This window comes from Dendrobates tinctorius, unplaced genomic scaffold (assembly GCF_039654945.1).
Source record: "Dendrobates tinctorius isolate UK_male_01 unplaced genomic scaffold, ASM3965494v1 ptg000223l, whole genome shotgun sequence".
NCBI lineage: Eukaryota > Metazoa > Chordata > Amphibia > Anura > Dendrobatidae > Dendrobates > Dendrobates tinctorius.
The window spans coordinates 12934724-12958175 of NW_027361890.1; the positions used below are offsets into that span (position 1 = coordinate 12934724).

Genomic DNA, 23452 nt, shown 5'->3' on the forward strand with positions numbered 1-23452 from the left:
TCCTAAAGCCAAATTGGATATAATTCCACACCAAACATAAAAAAGAGGGTGGACAAAAGTATTGGCACTGTTCGAAAAATCATGTGATGCTTCTCTAATTTGTGTAATTAACAGCACCTGTAACTTACCTGTGGCACCTAACAGGTGTTGGCAATAACTAAATCACACTTGCAGCCAATTGACATGGATTAAAGTTGACTCAACCTCTGTCCTGTGTCCTTGTATGTACCACATTGAGCATGGAGAAAAGAAAGAAGTCCAAATAACTGTCTGAGGACTTGAGAAACCAAATTGTGAGGAAGCATGAGCAATCTCAAGGCTACAAGTCCATCTCCAAAGACATGAATGTTTCTGTGTCTACCGTGCACAGCGTCATCAAGAAGTTTAACGCCCATGTCACTGTGGCTAACCTCCCTAGATGTGGACGGAAAAGAAAAATTGACAAGAGATTTCAACGCAAGATTGTGCGGATGTTGGATAAAGAACCTCGACTAACATCCAAACAAGTTCAAGCTGCCCTGCAGTCCGAGGATACAACAGTGTCAACCCGTACTATCCGTCGGCGTCTGAATGAAAAGGGACTGTTTGGTAGGAGACCCAGGAAGACCCCACTTCTTACCCCGAGACATAAAAAAGCCAGGCTGGAGTTTGCCAAAACTTACCTGGAAAAGCCTAAAATGTTTTAGAAGAATGTTCTCTGGTCAGATGAGACAAAAGTACAGCTTTTTGGGCAAAGGCATCAACATAGAGTTTACAGGAGACAAAAAGAGGCATTCAAAGAAAAGAACACGGTCCCTACAGTCAAACATGGCGGAGGTTCCCTGAAGGTTTGGGGTTGCTTTGCTGCCTCTGGCACTGGACTGCTTGACCGTGTGCATGGCATTATGAAGTCTGAAGACTACCAACAAATTTTGCAGCATAATGTAGGGCCCAGTGTGAGAAAGCTGGGTCTCCCTCAGAGGTCATGGGTCTTCCAGCAGGACAATGACTCAAAACACACTTCAAAAAGCACTAGAAAATGGTTTGAGAGAAAGCACTGGAGACTTCTAAGGTGGCCAGCAATGAGTCCAGACCTGAATCCCATAGAAGACCTGTGGAGAGATCTAAAAATGGCAGTTTGGAGAAGGCACCCTTCAAATATCAGGGACCTGGAGCAGTTTGCCAAAGAAGAATGGTCTAAAATTCCAGCAGAGCATTGTAAGAAACTCATTGATGGTTACCGGAAGCGGTTGGTCGCAGATATTTTGGCTAAAGGTTGTGCAACCAAGTATTAGGCTGAGGGTGCCAATACTTTTGTCTGCCCATTTTTGGAGTTTTGTGTGAAATGATCAATGTTTTGCTTTTTGCTTCATTCTCTTTTGTGTTTTTTCATTTAAGACAAATTAAATGAAGATAATAATACCAAAGAATTTGTGTTTGCAATCATTTTCAGGAAGAAACAGTATTATCTGACAGAATTGCAGGGGTGTCAATACTTTTGGCCACAACTGTATATACAGGCCTATAGAGAGTGCATTATGCTGTACTATATTGAGGACTATATGGTACATTATACTATATGGAAGCTATCTAGGGGGGCATCATACAGTGTAGGGATTACAGGGAGGAGCCATCATACAGTGTTGGAGCCATCAAACAGTTTGGGGGCAACTAAGGGGTTAGTATACTGTGTGGGTGGTATTATACTGTGAGTGGGCATTATACTATGCATAAGAGAGCATGATACTATGTAGAGGGGAGATGTACAGGGGAAGACTAGGGACATTTTTAAATGTAAAGTGGGCACTCATTGTTATAGGGGAACTTAGGTTATTGTGACTTTCAAAGGGGCACACAGAGAGCATTATTACTTTCTAGGGGCACTTGCACAGGGCATTACTATATTCTAGAAGTTTGTTTTACCATCTAGAGGGCACACTGTACTACACAGAAGGTGCAATAATAATAGGCACACATACGGAAACAGCAGCTCAGTATTGGGGTATATGCAGGTCAGGGAGTAGATTGGGAATAGATTGGGACGTTCTGAAAATATGAGAAGTGAAATGTGTCTGTGTTGTAATCTCTGCAGCTGAGTCCTGACTGGAGAAGTTGTCATGCCGATCTGGGCCAGATTGAAAAGATGGGAAAAGTGAATGATTCCATCAGAAAGAAGTCACTATCTGTAACTATGCTGTAACCACTGACTATATGGCAGTAATATCAATGGTGGTCTTTGCATAGCTCCCAACCGTCCCGGATTAGGCGGGACAATCCCGTTTTTGCCACGCCCGCCCACTGTCCCGCCCGGGACTCTTTTTCCCGCACTGCAGGGAGATAAGCCACACCCCCCATGCACCCCATCCTCACCCTCTCAGAGACCCACCTCGTCCGCAGCCCCTCACAGCCTGCAATGACGTTGCTAGGCTGTTTTCTCTTCTGTGCGAACAGGATCTGTGATGAGGTCACAGGAGGGGAGGAGTCATGGGTCACATGATCAGGAGCCTCTGTGTATGCAGGACTCTGCTATGCTTGTTGTCATGGTGCTGGATGAGGGAAGTTTATGTGTGGGGTCAGGAGGGGTTTACAGGGTGGATGGAGCAGAGTTGTGTGTGTAAAAGGTGTACGGAGCGGAGATGTGGGTGTACGAAGTGTACGGAGCAGAGATGTGTGTGTACAAGGTGTACAGAGCGGAGGCGTGTGTGTATGGAGCGGAGCCGTGTGTGTGTACAAGGTGTATGGAGCGGAGTTGTGTGTGTACGAAGTGTACGAGCAGAGCTGTTTGTGTACGGAGCGGAGCCGTGTGTGTACGAGGTGTACAGAGCGGAGCCATGTGTGTCCGAGGTGTACGGAGCGGAGCCGTATATGTCCGAGGTGTGCGGAGCCATTTGTGTACGTGGTGTGTGGAGCGGAGATGTGTACGATGTGTACGGATCAGAGCCGTGTGTGTACGAGGTGTACGGAGCGGAGCCACATGTGTTTGATGTGTATGGAGCGGAGATGTGTACGAGGTGTACGGAGCGGAGCCGTGTGTGTATGAGGTGTATGGAGCTGTGATGTGTACGGAGCGGAGCCGCGTGTGTACGAGGTGTATGTAGAGGAGCCGCGTGTGTACAATGTGTACAGAGTGGAGCAGCGTGTGTATGAGGTGTACGGAGCAAAAAGGTGTACGGAGCGGAGAGGTGTACGGAGCAGAGCCGTGTGTGTACAAGGTGTATGGAGCAGAGCCGTGTGTGTGCAAGGTGTACAGAACGAAACCCTGTGTGTACAAAGTGTACGGAGCTCAGCCGTGTGTGTACGGGGTATACAGAATGGAGCTTTGTGTGTATGGAGCGGAGCCGTGTGTGTATGGGGTGTACAGAGTGGAGCCTTGTGTATATGGAGCGCAGCCGTGTGTGTATGGAGCGGAGCTGTGTGTGTACGGGGTGTACGGAGCGGAGCCGTGTGTGTACGGGTTGTATGGAGTGGAGCCGCGTGTGTGCGGGGCGTATGAAACGGAGACCTTTGTGTACGAAGTATACGGATCTGAGCAGTGTGTGTACGGAGCAGAGCAGAGCCGTGTGTGCAGGGTGTATGGAATGGAGCTGCGTGTGTATGGAGCGGAGCCGCGTGTGTGCGAGGTGTACAGAGCGTAACTGCGTGTGTACGACGTGTATGGAGCAAAGCCGTATGTGTACAAGGTTTATGGAGTGGAGCCATTTGTGTTAGGCTGATAGAACGCACCAAGTAATAAAAAGATAATGAGGTGCGTTCGCAGCCTGGGATCCACCGTGCAGAGATGGAAAACTGCTGCTTAGTAATGGCAGGGTATTAAGTGAACACCGGCGAGTTAACCGCTGACCCGGTGTGCACAGGGGCGAACTCTGTTACTTCACAGAGCCGCTAACAGAAGCGCCAGAGCCTGTTAACCCCACAGGACTCGGCAGAAAACCACATAGCGTAAGGTCACAGGACTCGGCACTTAGACCGCGGGACTGGAGTCCCTCTAGACCGCTAGCGCTTGGCGCCGTGACTGCGGTGCCAGCTAAATATAACGCGTGTAAGTGTGCAGTGCTGCTTAGGCGGACGCCACTAATCGCCCAGGATTGGGCCAGATAAGCGCAGGTTGCGCAAGGCGTTGCACAGGCGTGGCTGTCAGTTGCTGCGGTACGATAGTGTCCTGCAGTGGGCAACACCATCGGACGCTATTGTGCAGAAGGCTGGACTGCACTGTGGCGTATACATTAGCCACTGACAGGCGCTGACTCTAACTGCTGAACCCTAACAACAAACACAACCAAGGATAGGGGTTTCATAAGGAGTCAGTCACCAGATATATGCATCCATCATCATACACTCCATAAGTATTTGAGTCTATACTATGCGAACCTTTTATAGCAGCATCCTTCTGAGACCTTCCTGGTGGACCAATCCGAGCTGGAGAAGGACCTGAGCATGTGAATTCCGATCTCCGATGGGAGATCGTCCCACGGGCATGCTCAGTGGACCGAAAGGAGGACTTTGTCCCTGGAGTTGTTCGTTGCAGACCAACATGCATTGCTATAGCTGGACCAGAGGTGGCAGCAGCAACCAAACCCACAAAGTTGGTCTGAGCAGAGCGCTTGGATCGACGAGTCTGCTGAGAAGGCTCCGCTGTGGCTTGAGAGGAGTGGGAGACCGCCGAAGGCAAGGCTCGATATTTCTGCTGTGCAGCGACAGAAACCCGACTCCTAACACATTTGTGTACAAGGTGTACAGAGCATTGCCACGTGTGCACAAAGTTGTACGGAGCAGAGCCGCATGTGTACGAGGTTAACGGAGTGGAGCCATATGTGTGCGTGAGGTGTACGGTGCGGAGCCGTGTGTGTACGAGGCATACAAAGAGGAACCATGTGTGTATGAGGTGTGCGGAACCATGCGTGTACAAGGTGTATGGTGGGGAGAATTCATACGTCCAGGATCCAGCAGCACAGTCCTGATTTTGCATCTGCTCCCGCCGGAAGGTTACTTTTCCCGCAGACACAGGAGTACACAGCAGAGCCCCGAGGAGCACTCTAAAATTCACACGTGACGTTCCACCGGAAGTGATATGCTGGAAGCTGACCGGAAATTAGATAATTTTGGGAGGAGATTGTGAGGGAACCATAGAGGCACTTCAGGGAATGCTTCAGATCCATCTCTGTGTCCTCCTCCGACAGCACGGACAGTTGGATTGCCTTGGACTCGGGGATGCCGGTCATGTGAGCGGATCATGATTTGTCCTGCACCAGGAGGCTCAGGTGGGCATTACAATGGGAGCTGGGCTGCTATAGTATATTTATAGAATCTTTATTTCTTTCTCTCTCTGTTTCTTTCTCTTTCTTTCTTTCCCCTCTTCCTTTCTCTCGCTCTCTGTTCTTTCTTTCCCCTCTTTTTTTCTCTCTCTAATCTTTCTTCCTTTCTCTCTCTCTCTGATCTTCCTTTCTCTCTGTCTGTTCTTTCTTTCCCCTCTCTCTCTGTTCTTTCTTTCCTCTCTCTCTCTGTTCTTTCTTTCTTTCTCTGTTCTTTCTCTCTCTGTGTTCTTTCTTTCCCCTCTTTCTTTCTCTCTGATCTTTGTTTCTTTCTCTTTGTTTCTTTCTTTCCCCTCTTTCTTTCTCTCTCTGTTCTTTCTTTCTCTCTGTTCTTTCTTTTTCTTTCTTTCTCTCTCTCTCTGTTCTTTCTTTCTCCTCTTTCTCTCTCCCTCTCTGTTCTTTCTTTCGCCTTTTTTTCTCTCTCTGTTCTTTTTTTTTGCTCCCCTCTTTCTTTCTCTCTGTTCTCTTTCTTTCTTTCCTTCCCCTCTTTCTTTCTTTCATTCACTCTCTTTCTTTCTGTCAGGAATACCACACTGCACTTACTCACTGAGCCAGTGTGCATGTCCTGAGTACAAAAACTATGCACAAAGATACCTGTGGAGCTGGGCAGCAGTGGTGATGATGCGTGCTCCAGACTAACAGGACCTCAAGCACATAACTGCTGAGGGCATGGTCTAAACTTCAGAGAGCTAGGAGCAGCAGGAAAACTCCTAAAAGGGTAACTACGGGACAATGTTGCCAAGGGGCATAGACAGAGATGCAAACCAGATCAGGCCGGGGTCAAAGCACGAGATAGCATGACAGTAGCAAAGGATTAGACAGAACGGATAGTCAGGACGAAGCAATAGATCAGTAAACCAGAACGGGCAATAGACGGTACAATAGGGGCAAACGGTAACGGAGTAACGATAGCCAAGCCAGAAGGTCAGAACCGGAGAAGACAATGGTACCAAAACATGAGACAGAGAACAGAGTGAGGGGACAGACAGGGTCATACACGAAAAGCAAACAAGCAATGCAGTATACACGCACACCAGGGGTCAGACACACAGCCAGAACACCAGTATAGCTGACAGGGAATCCTAGTCTGGAGTGGGTATAAATACCCCTCCCAGATCCAAAGGGAGGCCAGCAAAATTAACCCTGCGATAACAGGACATTAACCATGTCCTATAGCATGACACTTTCTTTCTTTATTTCACTCTCTCTGTTCTTTCTCCTTTTTTTCTCTTTGTCTCTGTTCTTTTGCTCTGTTCTTTCTTTCTCTTTCTTTCCCCTCTTTCTTTCTCTCTCTAATCTTTCTTTCTTCCTCTCTCTAATCTTTCTTTCTCTCTCTCTCTGTTCTTCCTTTCTTTCTCTCTGTTCCTTCTTTCTTTGTCTCTGTTCTCTTTCTTCCCCTCTTTTTTCTTTCTTTCTTTCTCTCTGTTCTTTCTTTCCGCTCTTTCTTTCTCTCTCCCTCTCTGTTCTTTCTTTCTCCTATTTCTTTTTTCTCTCTCTGTTCTTTTTTTCTGTCCCCTCTTTCTTTCTCTCTGTTTCTTTCTTTCCCCTCTTTCTTTCTCTAATCTTTCTTTCTCTCTCTAATCTTTCTTTCTCTCTCTGTTATTTCTCTCTCTCTGTCCTTCCTTTCTTTCTCTATTCTTTCTTTCCCCTCTTTCTTTCTCTCTGCTCTTTCTCTCTCTCTCTGTTCTTTCTTTCCCATCTTTCTTTCTCTCAATCTCTCTGTTCTTTCTTTCTTTCCCCTCTGGTGGGGAGCATTCATTCCTCCCAACCATCCCGGATCCAGCGTGTAGAGGGATCATCATTATTCTCATGTTCACAAGGAAAGGCTGGGTGCTGTGGCGCACACCTGTTATCCTAGCTACTATGGGAGGCTTGGGCTGTTGGATCACTTGAGCTTGTCAGTTCTGGTCCATCCAGTGCTATGTGGATCAGGGGTCTTCTCTGTCCTCAGCATCAATATGGTTACTTGAAGACACTAAGAGGAAGGAGGTGTCCTTGGTCAAAAAAAAAAGGACCAACGTATGAATTTCAGAGCATTATTGAAAAATAAAACAAGGAAAGACTAGAAGCAATGTGATGAAACTGAATGGGAGGAGACACAGATTAGCTAAGAAAAAACTTTTTGACAGTTAGGGTGATCAATGAGTGGAACAGGCTGCCACGAGATGTGGTGAGTTCCCCTTCCATGGAACCTCCCACTCCCGTCTTCAAGACTATACACTTGCTGCACCAATTCTTTGGAATGCACTTCCCAGGTCAATACGATTAATCCCCACAATTTTAAGTGTGCCCTGAAAGCTCATTTATTCAGACTGGCCTACCTCCTCAACACATTAACCTAGTCTATCCCTATGTGGCACAGCCAAAAGTTTTTTACCATAACCAGGTTCCCCGCATCATGTTCCCACATGCTTTATGCATCCATTAGCCCTCTGCATCTGTACTGTTACACACTTAACATTATGGCTGGTCCATACAATCAGGGCAACTGTTACCACCCACCTTTCATGTCTCCCCTTTTTTCCTTATAGATTGTAAGATTGCGAGCAGGTCCCTCATTCCTCTTGGTATCTGTTATGATCTATGTGATTATTGTTATGCTGAAATTTATATTGTCTGTACAAGTCCCCTCTGAAATGTAAAGTGCTGTGGAATATGTCGGAGCTATAGAAATAAAATGTATTATTATTATTATTATAAGTCTTCAAAGAGAGGCTGGACAGACATCTGTCTGGGATGATTTAGTGAATCCTGCTTTGAGCAGGGGGTTGGACCAGATGACCCAGAAGGTCCCTTCTATGATTCCATGATTCTATCACTGCATTCTTTCAACTGTATTGGAGTCCTAATCCCAATAAGTTGAATGTGTGATGCAGGACAGCAGCACAGTGCCGGGCTCCTCTTACATGCCTCAACACCACTGGCTGGGGGTCCCTGGTGAAGTGGGGGCCCTAGTCAGTTGCCTAGACTGTCTGCCCCTAACACCAGCCCTGCTAGGGTGATAGCTGTCAGTCAACCAAATAAGTGTCTTTTAGCATACAAAAACATTCAGAATTGAGAGTCCTCAGTGGTTGATACCTTTTAATGGCTAACTGAAAAGATGGTAACACATTGCAAGCTTTCGAGACTACTCAGGTCTCTTCTTCAGGCTAGACTAATACAAAATCTGAAGAGTCACATATTTATGCACAATACAACACAGAAAAAATGCAATAGATAAGACAAGTGATGTGAAGCAGAACTATCAATATGGGAGAGGGAGAAACATAAATATTGGACCAGTTCATAGATAAGCAGTCCGGATGTTTTATAGTCCTCTGATTGGGGTCTCCTAATGTGTTGTGATGCCTCCACAAGGTCTTGAAAGCAAATTCATTAATTGATGTAAAAAAACATAAATCCATAAAGACATAATTTAGGAATTTACTTTCAAGACCTTGTGGAGGCATCACAACACATAAGGAGACCCCAATCAGAGGACTATAAAACATGCGGACTCCTTATCTATGAACTGGTCCAATATTTATGTTTCTCCCTCTCCCATATTGATAGTTCTGCTTCACGTCACTTGTCTTATCTATTGCATTTTTTCTGTGTTGTATTGTGCATAAATATGTGACTCTTCAGATTTTGTATTAGTCTAGCCTGAAGAAGAGACCTGAGTAGTCTCGAAAGCTTGCAATGTGTTACCATCTTTTCAGTTAGCCATTAAAAGGTATCAACCACTGAGGACTCTCAATTCTAAATATTTCATAGAATCATAGAATCGTAGAGTTGGAAAGGACCTCCTGGTCCATCTGGTCCAACCCCCTGCTCAAAGCAGGATTCGCTAAATCATCCCAGTCAGATGTCTGTCCAGCCTCTGTTTGAAGACTTCCATTGAAGGAGAACTCACCACTTCTCGTGGCAGCTTGTTCCACTCATTGATCACTCTAACTGTCAAAAAGTTCTTTCTAATATCTAAGGCTGGTTTCACATTTGCGTTTTATTGCGCTTGAAAAAAACGCATACGTGCGCATGCGTTTTTTCCCCTATATTTAACATGGGTGCGCATACCTGCGCGCTGGCATGCGCACGTATGCGATTTTCATGTGCTGCATTTTTTTGGGGTGTGCGTTTGTATTTTACAGACGCTACATGTTGCATTTTTTGGTCCTGCAAAAAAGCGCATGCGCACGTTTTGCGCTAAAAATGGCCATTATAGCCTATGGATGCGCATACGTGCGCACTGGCATGCGCATGTATGCGTTTTTTTAGCGCTGCGTTTTTTTGGTGGTGTCCACTTGTTGTACTAGTTATAAACTTCTAAAGTAAAAAAAAAAAAGTCTATATAAAGGAGGTGCCTGCCAAAACTCTGCCACTACTACACTGACAGATTGGAGAGCAGACAGTCACCAAGGAACCCATCTTCTATCAGCGTCAAGAATGTGAGTATATTACATTATATGCCTGTCCTTTTAAATTATGTATGTACTAATGATTTTTATTATTTTTACATGCAGTATGTCTTCAGAATCCAAATATTCCCCATCGCGGCAGGAATTGGCGCAAGCAGACCGTGAGGTGATTATTTTCGTGCATCTGGTAAGTATATCTGCTGCTACTCCAAATCTCTTACGTTTTTTTCAACTTTTTTAAGACATCATCATCATCATCTTCTGCGGACGGGACTACTGAGGGCGAAGAGCAGGAGCAGCGAAGCCAAGTCCCGGTGGTGATACGGAATGTATGTATCAAATGATTTGTAATGTTCTTTATTTTTTATCTTCTATTTTTACTCTTTTTTATGTTTCTTTTTTTTGTAACTTTTTATTCAATTTAAATTTGATTATTCTAATGAATGTGTTTTGTCTAGGTTCCACAACGGGATGAAGACGTCTACCTGGATAATGAGCAGCTCATCAGCCTGGTCCAGGAGCGTGCGCCGTTTTGGGACAGCCGTGACCGGCTGTACAAGGACAATGTGGTGACCCGGCGGCTATGGAATGAGGTGGCCGCAGCGTTGATGGATGGCTGGGACAGCGCCACAGCATCCTCCAAAAAGGCGTTTAGTGAGTATTTCCCTGCTCTGTATTGTGCCGCAGTGACTGTTGTCCTTGACGGCACTGTTGGGTTTCGTGCTAGGTATATTCTAGCAGGAAACCCAACAGTGTCATCGGGCTCTACAGTGACTGCTTTGAGTATTGTATTGCTATATTGTGCCGCAGTGACTGTTGTCCTTGACGGCACTGTTTTTTTTTTTTCCCAACAGTGGACAAAGTCCGAACACGTTGGCGTTCGATCAAGGACCGCTTCAACAGTGATGTTCGTGCTGAGGGCCAGGTTCGCAGTGGATCTGCGTCAAGGACCAGAACTAGATACCGTCACTATCATGCGTTGCAGTTCCTAAGACCGGTCCTTGCCACGAGATCGTAAGTATTATAAATTTTGGGTTTTTATTTTTATTAATCTGTGTTTTTCTAATCCACAGCTGATGCTTCTTGTAAAGGCATGGTAGTAATGATTTTCCTTTCTTCCACAGCACCTGGAGCAGCACCCTGCAACCTGGCCCTGGAGCGGTCCTTCCTCGGACGTCCTCTGACCCGTCCCAGCCATCCGACAGCCATGAAGCACCTTGCAGGTCAGCCACACACACAGCTGGTGACCAGGAAGCTGGGCCATCAGGTGTTCCCCTGTCCCAGGTCTCTGCCACTGGTTATGCGGGCACTACCCGCCAGCGGCAGAGGGCCTTGGACAGGAATGTCTTGCCCGAGTTTATGCATTTGAGCGAGGCCTTTAATTCCAGCCTCAAGTCGCTGTCCGACAGAGTTGAAAGCGGTTTTGCACTCATGGAACGTGGTTTTAACCACTTTGAACACCGCTTCAATTCTGTAGAACAGCGCCTTGACCGTCTGGAGGCCGACCTCAACAGACCAGCACACCATTTTTTTAGTAAGATTGAAAAGGGCATGGCGGAACACCTTAGTCCTGAGCAACAGCTGAATGTGCTGCAGGCCTGCAACAATGCTTTCTTGCAGGCTATGCAGCATAATCGGTACGGTCAGCAGTCAGTGGTGTCATTTCCACCTGTGCCACCATTGACTCGCTTCACCTCACTACCGACTTGTGCTGCATACCACTGCACGGACACCTCTATTCAAAGCCAGGACACCCACCGTTACACCACCACAAGTCTGAGTGCAGCTGGTCACTTCACCGACACCACCATGGCAAGCGCTGCTCCTGTCTGGAGCACCACCGCCACTCCCATGCATGCGTGGAGCTCAGCCACCACTAGGCAAACATGGAACAGCCCTGCCGCTACAACAACATGTAGTAGCCCTGCCACCACCACTCCGCAAACCTGGACCATCACTGCCGCCACCAGTCCTCCTGCAAGGACGAGCACTGCCAACCAAGAGCAGCAGCAGCAGCCACCTCAGCAGCAGCAGCAGCCACCTCAGCAGCAGCCACCTCAGCAGCAGCCACCTCAGCAGCAGCAGCAGCCACCTCAGCAGCAGCAGCAGCCACCTCAGCAGCAGCAGCCACCTCAGCAGCAGCAGCAGCCACCTCAGCAGCAGCAGCCACCTCAGCAGCAGCAGCAGCCACCCCAGAAGACGGGGGACCTACACTCAATATTTGCCCCAAGTTCAAGGCGAAATCAATCAAGGCGGGCATTGGGCCAAAGTCGGTCCAGGCACACAAGCCTACGGCGACATGCCATTACAACAAATGTACCTGAACAGATTTCCTCTCCTCCAAGTGTTCCTAGTTTAATTCCCTTAACTGGACTACCTTCCCCCACAAGTTTTGTTGCCCCTTCCCCTCAAACACCGTCTTCAACTGCAAGTGTTGCATATTCCCTGCACACCCCCAAATTGAAACCATCTGCCCCCAAACGCCGGAAAAAATAATTTTTTGGTTTATTTTTGTGATTAAAAATAAATTTACATTTGTGGTTCACCATTACAAAGTTTCATTAATGTTGTTTGTGCCGCTCACACACACTGATGGGTAAATACATGTTAAAAACCAACCCAAGGCCTAGTATAGTCATATGTGAAATAACACGGACTAGTATAGTCATACCAAGGCCTAGTGTAATAACTCGAGTTTTACCAACTTGGATCTGGTTTTATGAAAAACAAACTGTTGAAACTTGTCTAAAAAATAAGTTTCTTTCTTAAAAAGTTTCACCAGTTTGTTTTTTGTGAAACAAGATGCTAGTTGGTAAAAATCGAGTTATTACAGTAGGCCTTGGTATGACTATACTAGGCCGTGGTATTTCACATATGACTATACTAGTAGGCCCAAGGCCTACTATACTCATATTTGAAATACTACGGCCTAGTATAGTCATTCCAAGGCCTAGTGTAATAACTCTAGTTTTACCAACTAGAATCTGGTTTCATGAAAAACAAACTGTTGAAACTTGTCAAGTTTCACCAGTTTGTTTTTCGTGAAACAAGATCCTAGTTGGTAAAAATCGAGTTATTACAGTAGGCCTTGGTATGACTATACTAGGCCGTGGTATTTCACATAAGACTATACTAGTAGGCCCAAGGCCTACTATACTCATATTTGAAATACCACGGCCTAGTATAGTCATTCCAAGGCCTAGTGTAATAACTCTAGTTTTACCAACTAGAATCTGGTTTCATGAAAAACAAACTGTTGAAACTTGTCAAGTTTTACCAGTTTGTTTTTCGTGAAACAAGATCCTAGTTGGTAAAAATCGAGTTATTACAGTAGGCCTTGGTATGACTATACTAGGCCGTGGTATTTCACATATGACTATACTAGTAGGCCCAAGGCCTACTATACTCATATTTGAAATACCACGGCCTAGTATAGTCATTCCAAGGCCTAGTGTAATAACTCTAGAAACTTGTCTATTTCTACACTGTGACAACTCTGGTCTAATACGTCCAAGAGTGGACCCTCTGGGTCGTGGATCAGGAGCCCCTGGGCCGAGCGCACCTGGTGAAGACCGACCCCTGTACAGGGATCGTTAGGGGCAGGACCGCAGAGGGCAGAACCGCGACAGCCGGTGCCAGGAGGGACGACTCGATGGACAGGCAGGCAGAAGAAGGATGGCGGGATGGGATAGCGGAAAATACTGGCCAGGAGTCCACAGGGGAGGGTTCAGAGAGGGAGCACAGGGCAGAGACAGACAGACGGGAGTGGAGCAGGCCACAGAGCACACAGGGAAAACAGCAAAAGGATAGGCAGGATACACTAGAATAGGTATGGGCCGATGGGTGCAAGAAGTCACACAATCACCAGGCGCCCTCAGAATAGAGCGGACGCCTGATATAGCCAGAACCCGGAAGTACGTCCTACAGACCCTCCCCTCAGCGACGCCCCCTACTAGCAGAAGAGAGCGGGGGAACGCGCGTGCGCGGCCTAAGGCCGGCGCGGTTACCCGCAGCAGAGCGGGGAGCAGAGCGGAAGCGCGCGTGGACAGGAGGGCGCAGGTGAGGGGACGCTGCGGCGGGCACCGCCGCTGAAGGGGCATCGGCGGGCACGGCCGCCGATGTCACAGTACCCCCCCCATATGTCCTCCCCTTCTGAGGTTGGTCAGAAATCTTTTCATGATAAGGGGGGCATCGACATTCTCTCGGGGCTCCCAGGACCTCTCCTCTGGACCAAAACCCTTCCAGTCGATAAGAAAAAGAGTTTTACCCTTGACCCTTTTCATGGCCAAAATGTCCTTTACTTCAAAGACGTCGTTCGAACAAATTGGCGAAGGAGGGGACATGGAGGTTGGTTGGAACCGATTCAAAACTACAGGTTTAAGGAGCGAGATATGGAAGGCGTTAGGGACCCGGAGCGATGCCGGCAACCTCAATTTGTAGGCTACTTCGTTAATGCGCCCAAGTACTTCAAAAGGCCTGATGTATCGAGGACTTAATTTGTAAGCAGGGACTTTTAGGCGGATATGTTTGGTAGAAAGCCAGACTTTGTCCCCGGGATGGTACGGGGGTAGATCCCTTCGTCTCTTGTCTGCGTGTTTCTTAATTCGGATGCTGGCTACCTCGAGCGCCTCCCTGGTCTCCTTCCAAATTTGCGAAAATTCCTTGGCGAGGGTATCTGCTGCAGGGACTCCAGACGATGCGGAAAAGGGCAACGGAACCCCAGGATTTAGCCCAGTTACCACAAAGAACGGCGTCTTGGACGTTGATTCGCTGGGATGATTATTATGAGCGAATTCCGCCCAAGGTAGGAGTGAGACCCAATTATCCTGATGGGCGTTAGAAAAGTGGCGTAAGTAGGTGGTCAGAATTTGGTTAATCCGTTCCACTTGGCCATTGGTTTGTGGATGATACGCTGAGGAGAAGTCGAGAGACGTGCCCAGGAGCCGACAGAGAGCCCTCCAGAATCGGGAGGTAAACTGGACCCCTCGATCGGTCACGATTCGTAGAGGAAGAACATGCAGCCTGAAAACCTGGTGGATAAAGATCTCGGCCAACTTCGGAGCAGATGGCAGTCCGGACAAGGGAATAAAGTGGGCCATCTTGGAGAAGCGGTCTGCGACGACTAAGATGGTAGTACATCCAGCAGAGCGAGGCAGATCAGTCACGAAATCCATGGCGATTTGCTGCCAAGGGGCCTCTGGCACAGGCAACGGATGAAGGAGACCGGGGGGCAGAGTCCTTGGAACCTTGTTCTGAGCACAGGTCCTGCAGGAGGCTACAAAGTCCTTTGCGTCCTGGTGGAGAGAGGGCCACCAGTAATACCGGGAGAGAAGCAAAAGGGTCTTCTTAATCCCAACGTGCCCAGCAACCTTGGAGGAATGTCCCCAGCGCAGCACTTCCAGACGTTTGTTTGAAGGAACGAAGGTCTTGCCAGGCGGAAGAGTAGAGAATCTCACAGGGGCCACGGAGATAACTTTAGCCGGCTCGATAATATATGATGGATCCTCCTCCTTTTCAGGTGGCTGCAAAGACCTGGAAAGCGCATCAGCTTTGATGTTCTTACTGCCGGGCCGGAAGTGGAGCTTAAACTCAAAACGGGAAAAATACAGGGACCACCTGGCTTGTCTGGAGTTGAGTCTCTGGGCAGATTGCAGGTAGGCCAAGTTCTTGTGGTCCGTGAAGATAGTAAAGGGATGCACTGCCCCTTCGAGCAGATATCGCCATTCCTCCAGCGCCATCTTAATGGCCAACAATTCCCGGTCCCCAATGGAGTAGTTGCACTCCGCAGGAGAAAAGGATTTGGAGAAGAACCCGCAGGGGACTAGACGTCCGGATGGAGCCTGTTGGGAAAGGACCGCCCCAGCTCCAGTGGAGGAGGCATCAACTTCCAGGATGAAGGGCCTACTAGCCACTGGGCGGTGTAGGATCGGAGCAGAGGCAAACGAGCGTTTCAGGGCAAGAAAGGCGTCCTCGGCTTCGGAAGACCAGTCGTTAGACTTCGTCCCCTTACGGGTCAGGACCGTGATGGGCTTGGTGACTGTAGAAAAGTGGGGTACAAACTGTCGGTAATAGTTAGCGAAGCCGAGGAAACGCTGGATGGCCTTTATGCCAACTGGACGAGGCCACTGGAGTACCGCGGACAGCTTCTCCGGATCCATCTTAAGGCCGGAATCCGTGATGATATATCCCAAGAAAGGTAACGCTGTTTGCTCGAAGAGGCACTTCTCAATCTTGGCGTAAAGACGATTTTCTCGAAGGCGCTGCAGGACCATGCGTACACTTCTCCGATGGGAGGAGAGATCGGCCGAGAAAACAAGGATATCATCCAAATACACCACCACGCAGGAATAGAGTAGGTCCCGGAATACCTCATTTACGAATTCCTGAAACACCGCCGGAGCATTGCAGAGACCGAACGGCATGACCAAGTATTCATAATGGCCGTCCCGAGTATTGAAGGCCGTCTTCCACTCGTCCCCCGCTCGGATTCGGATTAAGTTGTAAGCTCCCCGCAGATCCAACTTCGTGAAGATTCTGGCCCCCCTCAGCCGGTCGAAGAGTTCTGGAATCAGCGGGAGCGGGTACCGGTTTTTAACAGTGATGTTGTTCAGGCCCCGGTAATCAATACAGGGTCGCAGGGACCCATCTTTCTTCCGGACGAAGAAGAAACCTGCGCCCGCAGGGGACGAGGATTTCCGGATGAACCCCTTGGCCAGATTCTCCTGTATGTATTCCGTCATAGCCGTGGTCTCTGCTGGGGATAGAGGATAAGTTCTCCCTCTGGGAGGGGTGGCTCCGGGGACCAGGTCGATAGGGCAGTCATAGGAGCGATGAGGTGGTAAGGAGTCCGCCTCCTTTTTGCTGAACACATCAGCAAACATGTGATAGGGTGCGGGTAGACCCGGAAGGTCGGCAGGCTTCGAGCATGGACGGGGACGAGTGAGAGCCCGTAGGCAGTGCTCCTGGCAGGAGTGCCCCCAACAAGGGAACTTCCCCAGAGCGCCAGTCAATCACCGGCTCGTGCCGTCTGAGCCAGGGTAGCCCTAGAAGAACAGCATGGGCTAGTTGTGGCAGGACATAAAAGGCTATCCTCTCGAGGTGGAGTGCTCCGATTTGAAGGTCTACTTCGACGGTAACCGTGGTGATGAGTCCGGGTAAAGGTTTACCATCAACGGAGGAAATAGCACGAGGGTTCCTCAATACAATCACCGGGATCCGGAGTTTATCAACCTCCTCCTGGCGGATGAAATTACCAGCAGCACCCGAGTCCACATACGCCTCCACAGATCCACGCTCCCGACCTGCAATTATCAAAGCTGAAAGGGTAAGGGGGAGAGAGGAATTTTGATCACCTAGGGGGTCCTCTCTTACCTGACCTAGGTGGAGGCATTTCCCGACCTCTCTGGCTTCTCCGGACAAGAACGCACAAAATGGTTGGCACCTCCGCAGTACAGGCAGAGTCCCTTGGTCATCCTCTCCCTGCGCCGTTGCTCGGACAGTCTGACACGATCAATCTGCATTGGCTCAGGAGCGGTACTAACAGGAGATGCAGGGAAACGAGGGACAGGAGCCTGGTACAGCCTAAAGGACCTTCTCTCTCCGACCGCCTCTCGAGCGCGCTCCTGAAAGCGTAGATCAATCCGAGTGGCCAGCGAAATAAGGTCCTCCAGAGTGGTGGGGGTGTCTCGCCCGGCAAGCTCATCCTTGATCTTACTGGAGAGGCCTCTCCAAAAGGCTCCCACAAGAGCCTCATTGTTCCACCCCAACTCTGAAGAGAGGGTCCGAAAGCGGATGGCGTATTGCCCCACTGTGAGGGAACCCTGGCGGAGGTTAAAAAGGGCCTCCGTGGTGGATGCTAAGCGACCCGGTTCATCGAATACCTTGCGAAAGGTTTCCAAGAAGGTCTGAATGCTTGACACTACGGGGTCATCCCTCTCCCACAAGGGGTTCACCCAGGACAGGGCCTCACCCTCGAGATGGGACACAATGAACGCCACCTTGGCGCGGTCAGTAGGATACTGAAGGGGGGCAAGCTCAAAATGTAGCCTGCATTGATTCAGAAAACCCCGGCATAACTTAGGGTCTCCGCTGTACCTGGGGGGTTTACCCAGACGGGGAGACGGGGCAGAGACTACGTCACGGGGGGAAGTTGCTGCGGCAGCAGAGGATTGCAGAGCAAGCAATCGATCATCCACGGATGCCATGTAACCTAAGATGTGGGATTGAGCGTCGCGCTGCTGCGCGAGCTCCTGCTGGAGGCTGACCAGGAGGGGAGCGTGCCCGGGGTCAGAGGTCTGCAGGGCAGATAGCCGGGTGTCCATAGACTTCATAAAGGACATTATCCGGGTCTGATTTTCACGAAGGAAAAGTAATTCCTTTTGTGTGGCGGCTGCGGCACCGGCGGGATCCATGGCCTGGTGATACTGTGACAACTCTGGTCTAATACGTCCAAGAGTGGACCCTCTGGGTCGTGGATCAGGAGCCCCTGGGCCGAGCGCACCTGGTGAAGACCGACCCCTGTACAGGGATCGTTAGGGGCAGGACCGCAGGGGGCAGAACCGCGACAGCCGGTGCCAGGAGGGACGACTCGATGGACAGGCAGGCAGAAGAAGGATGGCGGGATGGGATAGCGGAAAATACTGGCCAGGAGTCCACAGGGGAGGGTTCAGAGAGGGAGCACAGGGCAGAGACAGACAGACGGGAGTGGAGCAGGCCACAGAGCACACAGGGAAAACAGCAAAAGGATAGGCAGGATACACTAGAATAGGTATGGGCCGATGGGTGCAAGAAGTCACACAATCACCAGGCGCCCTCAGAATAGAGCGGACGCCTGATATAGCCAGAACCCGGAAGTACGTCCTACAGACCCTTCCCTCAGCGACGCCCCCTACTAGCAGAAGAGAGCGGGGGAACGCGCGTGCGCGGCCTAAGGCCGGCGCGGTTACCCGCAGCAGAGCGGGGAGCAGAGCGGAAGCGCGCGTGGACAGGAGGGCGCAGGTGAGGGGACGCTGCGGCGGGCACCGCCGCTGAAGGGGCATCGGCGGGCACGGCCGCCGATGTCACATACACTACCCCAATTTTAAATAAAAGTTGGAATTGAGCTGATTACATTCATCCACTCAATGCTGACTTGTATTCCCCATTGACTTTCATTGGGGTTGGGTTTTGAGGGTTGGGTTTTGAAAAAATCACATACTTTTTTTTCAACTAGTTGGACAATTTTCTCTTGAAAAAAATTGGTTTCCTGATTCATGGCCTGCAGCTTTGCTCGTTCCAATATATTTCACGCAGACTAGCAATGCTGCATTTTAACTCATATGTGTATTTACCTGCCCAGGTGTGTGAACATCAAAAAATTCAGTTATACATGGGAAGTTTTTTATTTAATTGGAGTTTAAAAAATATAGTGCACTCAGTAATGGTATCAAATAAGGTTTTTTATTACCATAAACAAACAAAAACATTACACCATTTCATCTTGCCAGTGCACCCGTCCTACATCAGAAATAAAGTAGGCCGCAAATTGGTCCCTCATTTGGCCAACTTCAACGGATGACCTGAGAGTGTGCTGAGTGAATTCAGGCAATGGGTTAGGAGCATCATCGTCCAGTTCAAAGGTCGGGTGCTCTTTAGCCATCACAAAGTTATGTAGAACCACACAGGCCTTCACCACCTCATCGACTGTTTCAAGTTTAAGATTAATGGCCGTGCCCAGAATTCGCCATCTGGAGACAAGAATCCCAAAAGCACACTCGACAGTTCTTCTGGCCCTGGTCAGCCTGTAATTAAATATTTTTTTGGTGTGGTCCAAGTCCCGGCTGGAGTAGGGTTTCAGTAAGTTTCCGCACATTTGAAAAGCCTCATCGCCAACCATTACAAAGGGCAGTGGCGGAGCTTCGGTGTGAGGAAGAGGCCGTGGCATAGGGAAATTAAATTGGTTGCCATACAACCTCTGGCCCATGTCTGAGTTTTTAAAAGCCTGTGAGTCATTACCACGGCCAAATGCTCCAATGTCCACTGCTACAAACATACATCCGGCATCCGCAATGGCCATGAGTACTATTGAAAAGTACTTTTTGTAATTATAGTACTCAGATCCCGTTCTTTTGGGTTTGATGATCCGTATGTGTTTACCATCAACAGCTCCCAAACAGTTGGGAAAATTGCATACTGTCCAGAATTTGTCAGCAATTTCCATCCACTTTTCAGCAGTGGGCAGGGGCATAAATTCTGGACAAAGAACATTCCAGAGAGCCCGGCAGGTGTCAGCAACAATTCCAGACAAGGTAGAGATTCCAATACGGTACTGGAAGTGTAGTGAAGATAGGGTTTCTCCAGTCGCCAGGAATCTGTGAACAGACAAAGAAGTAAAATTAATATTTATGTATATTATTTTAAAAAACTATAAAATAAAATATTAGTACATTCGCGAAAACTAATTACCCAAGGTTTTGAATACTAAATTTAAAAAAAACCCATCAGACCGCACCCCTTGGTTTTTAAATATTACATACCGTAATGTCACCAGTAGCCGTTCCTCAGGAGGAATCGCACGACGGAGCTGTGTGTCCTGTCTCCGGATGGATTGTTGGACACGAGCAAGCAAATCCCTGAAACTTTCTTGGGACATCCGGATATAATCTGTAAATTTCTCCGGGTTTGCCTGGAGCTCGCTGTAGAGGGTGTGGTATGCCCCACGGCTCTCCCGGAGTTCAACAATCGGATGTATCCACATACGCCGCCGCTGCCGTCTTCGCTGCCTCTCTCTCTTCCTTTGTTCATGGCAAGCAACTGCATACGCCTGAGCCATCGCGATGTCCAAATCCAAGTTGAAGTGAAAACTCTTCCAGCCCAGATCCATGGTCACGAGAAGAATCAAGCAAATGTGAAGAATACTGTAGACAGGGTCTATATATTAACATACCACACCCACAATGAAGTCCCATTGGTCTTGTGTGTTGTTGAATGTTTTTTTTTTCTTTTTTGGGGGTTTTTTCCAAAATCTGTAAAAAAAGGCAAACGCACAAAAAACGCATACAAACGCACAAAAATGCTGCGTTTTTTTCCTGCATGCGCATAAAAATGCTTGAAAAAAACGCAGCGTTTGTATGCATTTGTATGCATTTTTTCTATGCGTTTTTTTGCGCTAAAAACGCGCTGGAAAAAAAAGCAAGTGTGAAATTAGCCTAATCTGTGTCTCCTCCCATTCAGTTTCATCCCATTGCTTCTAGTCTTTCCTTGTGCAAATGAGAATAAAGTTGATCCTTCTACAATGTGACAGCCCTTTAGATATTTGTAGACAGCTATTAAGTCTCCTCTCAGTCTTCTCTTTTTCAAACTAAACATTCCCAAATCCTGCAACCTTTCCTCATAAGACAGGGTTTGCAGACCGGTCACCATTCTGGTCGCTCTTTTCTGAACTTGCTCCAGTTTGTTGATGTCTTTTTTAAAATGTGGTGCCCAAAACTGGACACAATATTCCAGATGAGGTCTGACCAACGAGGAGTAGAGGGAAATAATGACTTCACGTGATCTAGACTGTATGCTTCTGTTAATACATCCTAGAATTGCATTTGCCTTTTTTGCTGCTGCATCACACTGTTGACTCATATTCAGTCTGTGATCTATTAGTATACCCAAGTCTTTTTCACATGTGCTGTTGCTTAGCCCTATTCCTCCCATTCTGTATATGCTTTTTTCATTTTTATTGCCCAGATGTAGTACTTTGCATTTTTCCCTGTTAAAAACCATTCTGTTAGTTGCTGCCCACTTCTCCAGTTTATTTATATCTTTTTGAATCCTCTCTCTCTCTTCTCTAGTATTAGCTATCCCTCCTAGCTTTGTGTCATCAGCAAATTTAATCAGTTTACCCTCAATTCCTTCATCTAAATCATTGATAAAGATGTTGAACAATACAGGGCCAAGGACAGAGCCCTGTGGTACCCCACTTGACACATTCTTCCAACTGGATGTGCAGCCATTTACGACCACTCTTTGGGTCCGATCACTAAGCCAGTTATGAATCCACCTAACAGTTGCCTTGTCCATTCCATACTTAGTCATTTTTTCAATAAGGATTGTATGAGATACTTTGTCAAATGCTTTGCTGAAGTCAAGATATACTATATCTACAGCATTTCCTTGATCCACCCAATCAGTGATTCCGTCATAGAAGGAAATTAAGTTAGTTTGACATGACTTATTAGTTACAAACCCATGCTGACTGTGTTTAATCACTTCATTCTTATCCAGGTACTGACATACATGTAGTTTAATAATCTGTTCAAAGATCTTTCCTGGTATAGAAGTCAGACTCACCGGCCTATAGTTGCCTGGGTCCACCTTCTTCCCCTTTTTGAAGATAGGAACAACATTTGCTCTTCTCCAGTCTTCTGGGACTTCTCCTGTTCTCCAAGAATTTTCAAAGATTATGGAGAGGGGTTCAAAAATTTCTTCTGCTATCTCCTTCAGTACTCTGGGGTGTAATTCATCTGGACCTGGAGACTTGAATTCATTTAGGTTAGCTAAGTGTTTCCTCACTATATTTCTGTTTATAGATATCCTGGATTCTTCTATTCCCTTAATAGGACAGTGAAGAACAGTTGATGTTACATTTCCTTTCTGAGAGAAAACGGATGCAAAATAGGAATTTAAAAGTTCGGCCTTCTCAACATCCTGTCTTACCATTTCATCATTTTCATCCTGTAAAAATCCTATAGCATCTTTGACTTTTCTTTTACTTTTGACATATCCCCAAAATCCTTTATTATTGCTTTTGACATCTCTTGCAAGCCTCAATTCATTTTCAGCTTTAAATAATCTGATTTGTGCCCTGCAGGTTCTGCAGACAGCATTATATTCTTCTTTAGATATGCCTCCCTCTTTCCATTTTATAAACATTTTTTTCTTCCTTTTTAGCATGTGCTTAAGTTCTGTGTTCATCCATCCTGGTTTCCTTAAATGCTTCCTATTCTTCCCTCTTTTCGGAATTGTTAACAATTGTGCTTTGAGAATTTCACTTTTCAAGATTTCCCATCCTTCCTGGACATTTTTGTCTTTAAGGATATCCAGCCATTGGATCCCTCCAATTCTCTTTCTGGGTCCATAAAATCTGCCTTTCTGAAATCTAACCTTGACGTCTGAGTCTTCACAGGTCTTCCTCCTCTAGTTATCCAAAATTCTAAAATAGCATGGTCGCTACCTCCTAGGGTCCCAGCCACTTTTACCTCCTCAACCATTTCCTCCCTGTTTATAAGGATTAGATCCAAGGTAGCAGTTCCCCTTGTTTTCGCCCCTACCTTTTGGAAGATAAAGTTGTCAGCAAGACACGGTACAAAGATATACATTTTTGCATACAGTCAGTCTCCAGAACTGAAGAGTGACTCTCAGGTTTGTCACCTCTCTTGTCAGGTCTCGCTTTGCTGGGTGTTGGAAATACTGCTCTTTTGGTGAAGTAGGGACAAGAAAATAATCAGGCTAAGGTTACTAAACATTTTGAAGAGGAGCAGGAAATAAATAATGAGGTATCATTCACATCTCATTACTGAGTCCAGTCAGATAAGATTTTGAACAGATTTATTTATCCTGTACTTTCCAGAATGGAATTTTCCATGGAAACAGAGCTATTTGTCAGATGCACAGTGTGACTGACGAATCCATCTGCTCCTACACCGTTTCCGCTAACCGAAAAGTTGTCTAATATATATTGCACCAAGCTGTAAGCTTGAAAATAAGAAATTGTTTGCTTGCCAGCTTTCTAAGGCCTCT

General features: G+C 47.5%; 1 protein-coding gene across 1 annotated transcript; it reads left to right on the forward strand.

Annotated features, from left to right (window-relative positions):
- Nucleotides 1–10529: 10529 nt before the first annotated feature.
- LOC141059024 (uncharacterized) lies at nt 10530–23142 on the forward strand. Its single transcript, XM_073555230.1, has 3 exons — nt 10530–10699; nt 10810–11915; nt 23096–23142. The coding sequence occupies exons 2-3, from the start codon at nt 11045–11047 to the stop codon at nt 23140–23142; spliced, it is 918 nt and encodes a 305-aa protein (XP_073411331.1). The 5' UTR covers nt 10530–10699; nt 10810–11044.
- Nucleotides 23143–23452: the final 310 nt, after the last annotated feature.